At 39.4% G+C, this 14,046-nt stretch overlaps 1 protein-coding gene across 1 annotated transcript in view; it reads right to left on the bottom strand.

Moving 5' to 3' along the window:
* Window positions 1-13,653, bottom strand: part of NDRG1 (N-myc downstream regulated 1) — a 35,169-nt gene extending 21,516 nt beyond the window's left edge. Inside the window, exons 1-3 of the mRNA XM_072410638.1 lie at window positions 13,503-13,653; window positions 4,537-4,599; window positions 2,446-2,481 (exon numbers count right to left, since the gene is read on the bottom strand). Of these exons, the coding sequence (XP_072266739.1) occupies window positions 2,446-2,481; window positions 4,537-4,590 (90 nt within the window). The 5' untranslated portion in view covers window positions 4,591-4,599; window positions 13,503-13,653. The remainder of the gene's footprint in view (window positions 1-2,445; window positions 2,482-4,536; window positions 4,600-13,502) is intronic.
* Window positions 13,654-14,046: the final 393 nt, after the last annotated feature.

Genomic DNA, 14,046 nt, shown 5'->3' with positions numbered 1-14,046 from the left:
TGCTGGGGTTTCTCCTACTTACCTATAGATGTGGACATTATTCTATTCATTATTATTATTCTTTACATCTGTCAAACACTACACAGGCTAAAAAGCTGTAGGGGGCCTAGGAAATGGTCTTGCATGGGGGCCCATTAAATGGTCTTGCACAGATGGACATTGGTGACCCCACCCCTAAGGCCCCTCATTGACTTCTAATAATCTTAAAGCAAGACTGTGGCCCGCATGTTTTTCAAGGACTGCTCAATGTTAAGCAGGTCACATCATCACCTTAGAATGCTTTCTTTCAAAGAGTTCCGACTTGAGAATTAATTGGATTAGCCGGGTTATCAGACGAGTCTCTCTGGTTATTCCAGTGCAAATGACTTGTTAATGCTAAAGAGGATGGCCTATATTTTATAAAGAGAAACAGATTTAAAATGAAACTCTAGGCCAACAGCTAAATACACAGAATAAACACGTATAAAGGTACCCCCCTAACCTGTGAATGGGCAACAAAAGGAGCAGCAGCAGACTGATGAGTTCATCTCTCTCTCTTATGCATTCTATCGTCATTACAAAGGACAAGGGGCTCTCTTTGCGTCTGGAGGAAAACAAGTTTAGGCTCCGGATAAGGAAGGGATTCTTCACTGTAAGGTCTGTGAAGATGTGGAATCAGCTCTCTCAGGAAGTAGTTTCAGCAACTACTATAGATTGCTTTAAGAAAAAGCTGGATGACTTCTAGAACTACAGAATATAACTGAGAATTAAAGCTTTAAGGATGATCCAGGTAACATCCAATTGCCTCACGGGATCAAGAAGGGATTTTTTCCCTTGTTGGATGAAATTGAACAGGGGTTTAAAAAGGTTTTGCCTTCCTCTGGATCTACTATATGTATAGTGTTCTATCTAGAATATACTGGTTTCTGGTATGAATATTTTCTTGTTGTTAAGCTTGATGGACCCATGTCTTTTTTCAACTTGACTAATAAATGTAGTTTAGCATAGTTTACCACCATCAATACCAGTTGGGTATGTCCACCCTAAAATTCATATAGTAGATTGAAAGAGGGGGACAGGCATAGGACCAATCCTTATCCCATGGTATCCCATCAATGGTTTTGATTTAAAGTTGTGCAAAATCAATATGCACAGGATCCCCAACTTGGGATAAGGTAAGTACACTGATGTCCCCTATTTTTAAGGACCTCAAGCTGCAGAGTTCAGTTCTCATTTAACCCCCCCCCCCCCGATCCACATTGCAGTTGGCTCATTGCTGGGAATGCCTTATAGACTTTTATGGAGAAGCCAACTAGCCCTAGCTAGCAGCAGAGGCAGAACCTGGAAGGTAGGATTGCATTTGTTTTTAATTTTACATTGGGCGTTCTCTAGTTAGCACAGATACATGTAACACATGCTCATCCCTACAACTCCCTACATCAACCTCATCCCTACATCCCCCGATGTCATCCTCATCCCTACATCCCACTATATCTTCCTCATCCCTACACCTTCCTATGTTATCCTCATCCCTGCATCCCCCTATATCTTCCTAGCCTCTATATCCCCATACATCAACCTCATCCTGCAATATTTTCATTCTGGAGCCCTCCTTAAGTGATGTTGGCATCCCCTAAATAAAGAAGAGTCTCCAGAATCCCTCTTCAGTGGCATTTGTCTAAGCAGATCTGGAATTGAAGAAGATTGGAAAGATTTGGGCCTTGTGGGATATAAGGTTGTATAAATGGATTAGCCTCTGTTCACTTAGTGGCACACTTATACACGGCCAGACATACGTGTCACCAGGAAGAGGAAGATGTAACAGGACCGGGGATTTCCTACTGTGATCTAAGGAAAGACCAGGAGACCAGGTATGGGACTTTCGCTATGGTGTGATTGTCGACTGATAATATATATATATATATATACTAAGCTAGTAGTAGACACAGTAGTAAAGGGTCAGTCTACTGAGATCTGAACATTTTCAGATTCGTTTTTGGATAATGAAGGGTTCAACTTTCTAGTAGAGTCAAATATGTCAGATAATTCTTTATTGGAATCTGATTGGGGAGGAAAAATGATTTCACCACCCAAATATCAATTTTCCCTCTGTCTTCAAAGCGGGAACATTCAAACATAGATGTAGTCTGGGAAATAAGTGTAAAAAGAAATCAAATGCAGCCACGGCAGCTAAGATCTGCAATACATAACACATGCTGGGTATAGATATCTGTTGTCTTAATGTTAATTATTGGTATGTTGCACTGTGAACAAGTAAAGGACATCTGAACCCAAAATCAAAATTATAACATACAGGCAATAGGTTAACATACAGGCAATAGGTATCTAGAACAATGTGTTATTTTTCAATTTACATCATTTGTTATAACTGTAATAAAACTGAACTGATTTATATACAAATATAAGACAGAATTTTGCAGGTAACCATAGAGTGTCGTCTCTTACCTTAATCTCATAGTCTTGCATTAACACAGTAATGCCCTAAAATTGGAAAAACAAACATATGAGGACTCGAATAAATAGTTATAAAATCTTTGCTATGTTATTTATTTGGGTTTCATTGCTTTTTATGTCATTGACACTGACACCGATCCACAAAACATTAAACCACGGACAGGGGAAGTGTTAGGATTTGGTTACAATGGCACCTGACGAGAGGTAGAATATATTAGGTAACAAGTGAACAGCCAGTTTTATAAAGTAATGTGTTGGAAGCAGGAAAACTGAGCACAAGATCTCAGTAACAATTACAAGGACTGAATAAAGATGTCTGGATGAATGGGTCAGAGCATTTCCATATTGGCATGTCTTCTTAGGTATTCCTGGTATGCAATGGTTAGTAGCTACCAAAAGCGGCTTAAGAAATGGCAACTTTAAAACTGATGACATTGTAATATTTCTTCAAGCTCATTGATTTATGTGAGGAAGGGGACTGTTTGGTCCTCTCTCTGAACACACAGTAGTAAAATATCTAACGTTGGCCATTGAGAAAGGCGTCAGAGCAGTGTGCTACCTATGGGGCTACATAGCCACAGACTGTCAGTTATTATTCCTTCTTATTGTTGAAAACAACTACAATGGACACAGGCTGCCTATTCTTACTCCTGTTCATCACCAAAAGCACCCACAATGGGCATTGGATTAGAACTGGGCCATGGAAGCATGGTAGATATGGGCTTGGTCTGAGAAACCACTTTTCTTGTAGATAATGTGGATATCAGGGTGGGTGTACGTCTTTTATTTGGGAAGAGATGGCAGAAGGGTGCACTATGGAAAAAAGACATCCTGGCAGGAGCAGTGGGAATTAAAGGCTGGCAACTTCTTGGTGCCAGATAGCAGAAGACCTGTGAAGTCCTCTGCTCAATGGATCAGCACTGTTTTGTAGGCACAACACAGTTTTTGTGACCAACACAAAAATGGTCATGTGGCTTTAATGTTTTGTAAAGTTGTATAAAGGAGGAGGGGGTGATGCCACGAAAGCTAGCCAACCAGGAATTGTATATGGATCAGTGAGCAAGGGCAAGCCTTACTTTTCTAAAACAAGAACACAATGTGACATATGGCAAAATATCTTGATAGAAGGTTAATGGAAATCTAGCCAGCAGGTAAACATCAATAAAACCTTGAAGTGGTACCAACCCTTCCCTTGTCTATCAAAGTCAACATAAAATGTTATAGCTGGAGTTGAGCTTCAAACACTAAGTGCACTTGCAAACAAATTGTACTTAACCTTTTTGCACCGAAAAAAAACCACCTTCCACAGATGCCTACTAACCTCTACCCATGGCCTCACACGGATTTTACAAATCCGGAAAATCTTCTCTGTGCTGTAGATTCCAAAAGATATTGGTGGTACTGTCTTCCACATGTCTCCGGCCACAGTAGATGGCCCCATTAAAATCTATGGGGATCAACTGTGCAGGTATAGACAGCTCAGAAAAGGTTTTTGCAGGAGGACATAGATGGAGGGAAGTATGCCTTTCAGGGTGGGGTACTATAGATTGGAGAGGACAATACCCCATAACAATGGCAGTGAAAGACCAAGCAGTCCATCAAACCTGGCTCTTTCAATTATGACTTTTACTTCCAAGGACAGAATTTCCAGGGACTGTCCATGGGATTCAGAGACAACTGGTAAGCTATACAGTACATTCAATTCCTCACTGTCTGATCTCATCTCATGTTTTTCTATGCTCACATTTCATGTTTATTTTATTCTATCACTCTATCCCCTTGCACGATGAAGAAGTTGAAGCCAGGCTGTAGGAGGCCACGAAGCTGAAGGAAATTCCTAAAAAATTGCTCATATCCAAAATGTTTGGCAAACACACCCTGAGAATGGAGGAACTCGGAGTCATGCTTGTAATTCTGGGACATTCTTGTTCCTAAAGTGGACCTGTCCTGTATTAATAATTTATATAGCAACTGAAAGGTTTAACCACTTGCTTGCTACCAAGCTAAATCTACATAAGAGATTTTGAGTAACTTGATCATGCAGTTGAACAATTTGTCTTACAATAAAGATTTAAAACTTACCTCTTCCACCAAGAGTGGCTTCACCTCCCCCAGGTTAAAGTCTTGTCCCGACATTTTATCAACCTGCATTTAAAAGTACATTCATTAAAGTAAAACCCATTAGGCATGCACATCCATAGGAAACACAAAATAAACAATGCAATGTAACATAAATCAATAGAAATTGGGCACTTGGACAAAAAAACGTAAACACCATTAGAGTGGTTCCACTATATCACCATTCCATAAGGTTATTTAAGGATAACAGGCAATTTAGAAGGGTGTGTTAGCTGTAGATGTTTGGATAATGTTTGAATAATGTGAGGCAACTAACAGGGTTCTAAGGAGGTCATAAAGTACCAGGGCTGCAGGTGACAGGTCAACTTGTCATAGAGTTGTACAATAAATGTCTAAATGGTACAACCAATACCGCTGAAGATCTGCACACTTCAGGATGTTTATTGAATTTCCTCCAAGTTGTTCATTTGATATTCTAAGATTTGTCTACTTACACTTAATAATTTCCTTTACTAGTTCAGGTTTTCTGTATACAAGCTACTAAAACCGGCCATTTAGTCTCAAGTATTTTATCTGAGGTTGTAAATCTCTTGCTGGATCATTACCAAGAGTTTGTTATTCATCAATCCCTGTTTAGTTCAGATCTTAATCATGAACGTGACATTTATAGAAGCTCAGCCAACCTGAAAGGACATCTGATTAATTCCAACACACAGAATAGATTGATCAGGTAATTGGCTTGTAATAGTTTTTTTGGAGAAATGTATCCAATCACTAATTTGTCCTTGTAGCAGATTGCAGTTTGGATACAGAGAAGTAACAATTTTGCATTTAGATTCCTTGGCTGACTCTGATTTGGCTGTGTTCCATGGTTTGGGGTGGCCGGGGGATTACCATTTACAATGCTGGACCTTATACCAAGCCATGCTAATAGGATATGCAAATGTGTAATTGGGCAGGGTACATATGTTGGGGGGGGTAGTGGGGGTCCAAAAATGTGGAAATATCACTAAGAATATAAGTAACTCTTTAAACACTTCTGCAGCATTGGTCCATATATCATTTATAGCTTTGGTACAATATAAATACTTGTCACCTCTGATAGGTATTTAGCACAGAAATGAAGCTGCCCTGAGGCATAAATGATCATTGAACAATTTAATAATACAACTCTATTATATTCTCTACATAGAACACAACATGACTGATCACTAGACACGAACATAATACAATTCTATACCTTTGTACATAGAACACTACACCTCCAACATTACTGACCACTAGACATGATCATAATACGATTCTATTACACTCCATACATCGAATACTTTAACCCTCTTCCCAACATGACGGACCACTGGACACCATAATAATATAATTGTTTTATACTTCATTTAAAGAATACTACACCATCAACATTACTGACCACTGAACACGATCATAAAACCAGTCTACATATAGATACATAGTCAGTTAGGTTGAAAAAAGACATAAGTCCATCAACTTCAACCACTAGAGAAATAAACATATCCCAGATAATAAACCCTATATACATAGTTTATCCAGAGGAAGGCAAAAAAAACAATTTTTCAATTCAATTTGCTCCAACTGGGGAAAAAAAACCTTCCTGATTCCATAAGGTAATAGGATGTTACCTGGATCAACAGTCTCTGTTATCTTCTTTTATACTCCATACATTGAACAGTACACCCCCCTATGATCAACTATTAGACACTATGATAATGAAACATATTTATTTTACTCTGTATATCAAGAACACGTCACTGACTACTGGACATGATCAAATGCAATTCAATGACACTCTATACAAAGAACACTATACAAAGAACACTATACCCCCTCCATCATGACCAACCATGGACATCATGATAATATAATTCTTTTACACTCAATACATAGAACACTACACCATGCACCATGACCGGCCACTAGATATGATCACAATACAATTCTATTACACTTTATTCATAAAACACTACACCCCCAAACTGACAACCACTGAACATGATCAAACACGATTCTATTCACTCTATACAAAGAACACTGCACCCCCCAACATGGCCAACCACTTTATACCATGATAATACAATTCTATTACATTCTATACAGAGTATACTTTACCACCCAACATGACCGACTACTGAATATGATCACAATACAATTATTTTACACTTTATCCATAGAATTCAACGCTTCCAACATGACCAACATGATCATAATACAATTTTCTTAAATTCTGTACATAGGACACTACACCACCAACATCACCATAATATTATAATTCTATTACATTCTATACATAGAACTTTACACCTCCAACATGGCTGTAATATAATTATATTTTATACATAGATTACAACATGACTGACCAATGGACATGACCATAACACCATTACACTTTATAACACTCTATAACACTTTATACATAGAACTCAATACTTCTAACATGACCAGCCACTGACCAAAATTTTATTACAGTTATATCACACTCTATATATAGAACACTACACATCCAACAATACTGACAGTGCAGATGATCATAATTTTATTCAGTTACATACTATACATAAATCATTACACCCCAAATGTAACCAACCACTGAACACTATTATATTATAATCCCATTGCATTCTATATTTAGAACACAACATGACCGACCACTGGACACAATCTTAATACAATTCTATTACACTTCATACTTGGAACTCAACACCCCATAACGTGAGCAACCATTGGCCATGTTTATAATGCAATGTTATGGGACTCCATACATAGAACATTATACCCCACAACATGAACTAGACATAGAAAACAACCAGAGAAGACTGGGAACCTTTGGCCTTGGTGGGACAACTATAGCCAAATGGTCTTTTAATAGAAAGGACAGACTTCTGTGGGCTAAAGAAAATGAAGCACACAAAGTATGCCATGGGGAAAGAGAGATTGGTGGTCCTGGTGGAAGATTAAAATATACTTATTCCGATGAACATTTTCATATTTCCAGCATTAACTTTCTTTATGACTCTTGGCATTCAATCACATGACATCTCATGTACCACCGATGAAGTTATCACCGATGATTACAAACTCAATGATCAAAGGTCTTTGCAACCTTTATAGAGAAGATTGTTTTTAATCTCAACCAAACTCAATTTCACTTGTTTATTTCCTATTTTATTATTATTAAACAGGATATATAGCGCCAACATATCACGCAGTGCTGCACATCAAATAGGGGCTGCAAATGACAGACAGATACAGAGCGTGACAGGATAAGGAGAGGACCCTGCCCCGAGGAGCTTACTTTACCCCAAGTTATTGGCTGCAATTCTGCAACTTCAGCAAACATCGGAAACTTCATAAACCATTTTATTCAGGATGACACACCTTCAAGATGTTTACCTGCCGTATCAGTGAATTCCTAACCTTTGATCTGTAATAGGTAACCAGTCTTATGATCAAACTTGTAAAAGCAGATGGCAAGCTGGGTGATCCAGCAAACCTGGAATCAGTTTCCTAAAAGTCTCTAGCTATTTGTTAGCAAACGTTTTCAATTCTGGACCAGATCCATTCCATGTTTGCAGGATCACCCAGCTTCACTTATGAAAGTGTATCCTCTCCAGCCTTGGAGAGCTTTAATAAATCAAGGCCATTGTACATGTATGTTCCACAGTTGTCACAGAATCTGATTAAATATCATATCTGTAGACAGAACGAGGCTGCATGAGATTAGCGACAAAAAACATTTTATAAAAAAAAACATGGCAGTCGTTCATGATACTCAGTAACTTTGTAAATGTCAGTCTGGGTTTAAATCTACTCTAAAGAGTTAATAATGGACTGGTGGCTCCCCAGTGGCTGCAATTCACAAAGCATCTGATGCAGAGACCATTTGGATTAATGATTATTTCTGCTCAGCATTCACTTTGCCGCAGATCAGCCACTCTCCTCTAGATGGTGCCAGGGGGCTTCTGGTGCAATGAGGGCACAAGCAGTAAACAAGACCATGGAATGAGGTCACATGTGAGCACATGCCAGCACAGTATAAGTGTGTTCATAGGCACAGCAGCAGACAGCTATCATCCTGCATTCACACCGAGACCCCCAATCGCATTACTGCAATTATATTGGTTGCATGCGGCTGCCTTTAAAAAATATCAATAGCAGATACTGACTAATGACTGTACCATGGGCACTAATGATATACCGAGGGCATTTCTCATTTTAATTAAAAGTGCATTCCAAATGCATGAAAACATATACAGGTCATTTACCCCAAAAAGCACCCACCGTCTAAGTAGAAAAGCCTGTCCCCTGCCAGCATGCTGCAGGACCCTTCTACTCTGCATGGAAGCAGTGGTCTCTCTGATACAAACCCCTGTGAGTTAGAGCAATCAGCAAAGGTTGTGCTCTAAGCTGATTGGACAGCTGATGGGGAAAATCAGCACCCCTAGTCTTGTGGCTTCACTGCCTAATCATGAGCGTAAAACTGCACTGCTATCTATGTGGAAGAGGAATCACAACTACAGGCATGCAGGGCATGCAGAATTTATTGCAACATCATCTGATTCTCTCTAACGGCCCAGCTTAGATTTAGGGAAATATGTGGGCTGCCATTGTCAATCTGAAAATGCCGGCTGCCTGGCCACTCCTGGCTTTAATACTTTCCAAGCTGCAGCAAATTTCTCCAAAGCTTCTGATTTGATATTATGTTCTGAGCCAAAAAACTCAGAAAGTTATGAAGACAACAGATGAGGATCAGCCAGCCAAACAGCAGTTAAGGAAGGGGACATCAGCAGTGGCGTCCTATTTGCATTCCAAAGTCATATTAGGAATGAATAAGGAACCACAAGCAAACACTCATCTGAGTCGTATACATTTTACACTATTCCTGGCTGAACACTAGAGGGCAGCAGGGTGGCTGCAATGCAGCTTCCAGCCTATAGGAAAACTCCATGTCCCATGACTCCTCATATTGTGCATTGTAGGTGTTGCAGGTTACATTTGTAATATCAGCTCTCATTGGAGTGGCTACAAATGCATACGGAGAGCATGAATTGTAGCCCCCGGCATTAGGAACATGCAGATCTCTGCAGGGAGAAAGAAGAGATTTATGGGGACTCATTGAACACATATTAGGAAGAAGGAATGTATTTGGTTGCGAGTGTATGGGGGATTTTCTCATTCCGGTCACGTCATGTCCGTGTATTCCATGCGGAGTCCCCTCCGTGTTCTCCCTGATCAGTATTCCTCTGCTCCCGGGTTATCTAATCAGTGCAGAGTGTGGTGTGGTTCTGTCCATTATCGGAGGCTATAAATACAAGGAGAGCAGAACACGGCACTGAGGAGGAGGAGAGGAGCCCGGTGTTCCTGTACACGCGTGTGCATGTTAGGGGTCCATGGATGTGTTTGTCTTAGGGAATATTTGTGTTTTCCTAAGATTGTAGAAGAAGAATTAGAAATACTCATCCATCTGTTTGTCTGTTTCTCCCGATCTCTTTGTTGGGGGGTCAGACTTTTATATCTTATATATAATGTCCCCTCCTTCAATGTTTCTCTGCTCATTGATGTATGGATCTCCGTCTGCACAGGACACGAGGTCCCATATGTGCTGACATACAACATACATACATGGAAGCAGCACTCATACACATACACATACATTACACATACAGCATATGAAATACATACATAAAACACATGTACAACACACATGCATAATACATACACGCATACATATAACATGCATAAACAAACATATAACATTTACAATGCATACTTATACATGTACATTACTTACAACACACATGCAAAATACATGCACAAATACATGCAAGCAACATATATACACATATACAGTATACACATGCCTACAACATACATACAAATATAAGATACATAAACAAACAATCACACATGCATACAGCATGTGCAGCATATATAACAGCATACATAAACAGACACACACACACACACACACAAACATGCAACACACATGCAACATCTGCAATAGATACATGAACATACCTACAACACACATACATTACTTACAATGCACATGCAAAATACATATACACATACATGCAAGCAACTTTCATACAGATATACATTATATACACACATCCAATATGTATACGGCACACATATACCGTAATTACATATACACATAAACATGCACCCATACATACAATACGTACATACAACACACATGCAACATGCAGACACACACATGAAAGTAACATACATACACACATAGAACATACATAAACAGACACACATACATACACACATAAATAAACATGCACCTATACATACAATGCACACATAAAACATACATGCAAGCAACTTACATACACTTGTACATTATATACACACACAATGTGCACACGCCTGCAGCAATGGCTTATGGATTGCTATTGATCTGTGCAAATAATAAAGAGGCCCTGTCACCAGGGAAGGGATCTGCAGTGCCAAACATACAGCAAGGTATTACTGATAATGAGAAATGTTTCATGGTATAGAATTCTATGAAGACTCTATAGTATAATGTATAGAATTCTATAAAGACCCTATAGTATAATGTATAGAATTCTATGAAGACTCTATAGTATAATGTATAGAATTCTATGAAGACTCTATAGTATAATATATAGAATTCTATGAAGACTCTATAGTATAACTCTATACTATATACTATATACTATATATACTATATACTATATATACTATCTAAGACTCTATAGTATAGAAGACTCTATAGAATTCTATGAAGACCCTATAGTATAATGTATAGAATTCTATGAAGACATATGTGAACGTCATCTGAGAGAAGGATTGTAATCTGAACCATAGAGACAAATCAATGCAGCTCTGTAATCAATAATACAAGCAGTGCCAATATCTGAAACAAACATATGAGATCAGTTTCTTGGAGCAGAACTCACATGAAGGAAGGAGAAGCAGCACAAAAAGCCACTCAACGAAGAGGGCAGAGTAACCAGAAAATAAGTTCATCAGCCTGCTGCTTCTCTTTTCACTGTCCAGTGACAGTGAAAGACAGAGTAAGTGAAAGTGAAACTGCATTTAGACAGCTGTGTAGATCTTACAACCTAATGGCCAGCAATACAAATCCTTTGGCAAATGAAACAAACAATAGAAGGGTTGTAGTACGTTCTTAGGGAAAATGCTGCTCCAAGCTCCCTACAGTGCTGCTCACAATTCATACACATTGATACTAGAAATCGGGCTTTTGGTCACATGACCTGGAGGAGAGTCGGCACCAGGAAAGGACAAAATCTCAGTGCTAACAGGGACAGTTTTATACAAATTAGGGTTCTGGGTAAATATAAAGAGCGGCCATTTTAGCTTCCTGCACCAGCTGCCATTCTGTTGATTGGGGCCCTGGGGAAGCTGGGGTCTCTTAGCCTAGTCAACTTCCTAACTGCCCCCTGAATGTCACAAACAAATAGCTAAAACAAACGGGGCAAAGTGTACCGCTGCACTGGGGCCTCAGACCCTCATCAGCCAACAGGGGTCCCCACAGGGGCAGTTCTGCACGGGGGCCCTCTGCTGGCTATGTCCGTCACTGAATAAAAAAAAAAAATATTATCAAAATAACATTTCTTCTGCACTGCTGCCTCTCCCCTTGTTATTATTATTATTATTATTATTATTATTATTAATAATAATAAACAGGATTTATATAGCGCCAACATATTACGCAGCGCTGTACATTGTTGCCCCAATGCCCCGTCTATGTGGAGGCCATGATGCAGCCAACCCAATATAGGGGTACGGCTTACACCATCTATAAACTAAGCATTATTTTCAAATAATTAGACAAAAAAAAGAAAACCCGAAACCAATACAAAATCAATCAAAAAGTGTTTTCCTATCACTCTATTGATAAATATTTGGATAGAATGCCAATAAAATAAATGATGCCATCCAATTATAATTATTGATATCAGTACAGATGGATTATTAAACAAGCAGATGGTACATTGAGTACGTGGTAAGGATCTGCTAGGGATCGATTTGTATAATGATCACAATGCCTAACAAAAGTTGGATGGAAATGATTGTGATTGGCTGATGACTTTTATCCAAAAGCAGGTCACTGTTCACTGCACACCTGTATAGCCGAACTAATAGATTCACTTCTCAGGTTTGTGTTGTCCACAAGTGGTTGGGATAACAAGTAACACAATAAAGAAATAACAGCCTCTTGTAGAACTATGCAAACTATGTGACACCAAATATTCTGATATGAAGATGTGTACTTTCTTTATTTCTTTTTTCGGTGACACAAAGTGGTTGTGATAGCGAGTGACACAACAAGGAAATGCCAGTCTCATGTTAGAGCTGCAAACATACGCACACTGAGATGTGTATTTCCTTCACAGCTTTGTGCGGTCCACAAATTGATTGTCATGACAAGTGACACAATAAGGAAATAACAGCTTGATGTTAAAACTCTGCAAACTGCGTGACTCCAAATATACTCATAGGAAGGTGCAAATCTAAAAGAAATAATAACAGCCAGGAACAAAAAAAGCAAAATATTGTTCCTGATAAAAAACAAAACAAAAACAATACATAAAGAGTTGTACACTTCTGACCTAACCCTGCAATGGCCTGGATTTGGAAAGGATACATAATAAAAAACACAAAATGTTACATTTATTTCCAGCTCAGCCCAATGAGATTTGAAAGTAATAGTCACATGGCTAACATAAAGATATTTCATCTTGGTGGGAAAGCTTTGTGACTTGAGTCCAATGCCATTTCTGCTCCAGCCCGGTGATGGGAGCTCAGCTATGGGACCCAAAAAGTACCAATATTTAATATTATTATTATCAGTACTTGTTGCCCAACAGCTGCACATAATGAGTTTTGTAGTCCCCCGGTAGCCCATACGGAAAGTTTGTCCGGTGCCCCCGGCTTACCTCTCGCAGTCAGATGTGATAGTCTGTCCCCAGATGCTGCTCTTCTCTCTCTGTTATTTTTTTTATTTTTTTTACTCCTAATCCATACAGCCCAGCGCGGGGGTTATATGGGTCTGGCGGTGCCCCACCCCGGCTTGCCCCCTTAGGCTGGGTAATGGATGAAGGGTTGGCTTAGGAGTGGGTCAGCCAGGCACGCCTTGTAAACAGGGGAACAGCATGGAGCCGACTCTCCCTCCCACTCCAGGCTGTACACACGTCTGTACACAGCAAGTCTGGGATGAAGAACAGAGGAAGTGGCTGCGTATTCATCAGATTTACAACATTCCAGCAAGGGGCGAGTTAATATTAGCACGGTGATGGTTATTTTCAGTTCTAAAATCAGACGGGCCGATTACCCTAGGGTTCCTCCAGAGGTTCCTAGGGGTTCCTTGAGCAATGAGCAATTTGTGACTTTCAGATCAGTATAACTGACACCAATGATCTTTTTGGCTATCTGTAAGGGTGACATTCTTCTTCCCAATGGCCAGCAATGTAAGAGACATGA

This window comes from Pyxicephalus adspersus, chromosome 5 (genome assembly GCF_032062135.1).
Source record: "Pyxicephalus adspersus chromosome 5, UCB_Pads_2.0, whole genome shotgun sequence".
Lineage (NCBI taxonomy): Eukaryota > Metazoa > Chordata > Amphibia > Anura > Pyxicephalidae > Pyxicephalus > Pyxicephalus adspersus.
Note: the sequence above shows the minus strand (reverse complement) of the source record. Positions and strands in the feature narration are given on the sequence as shown.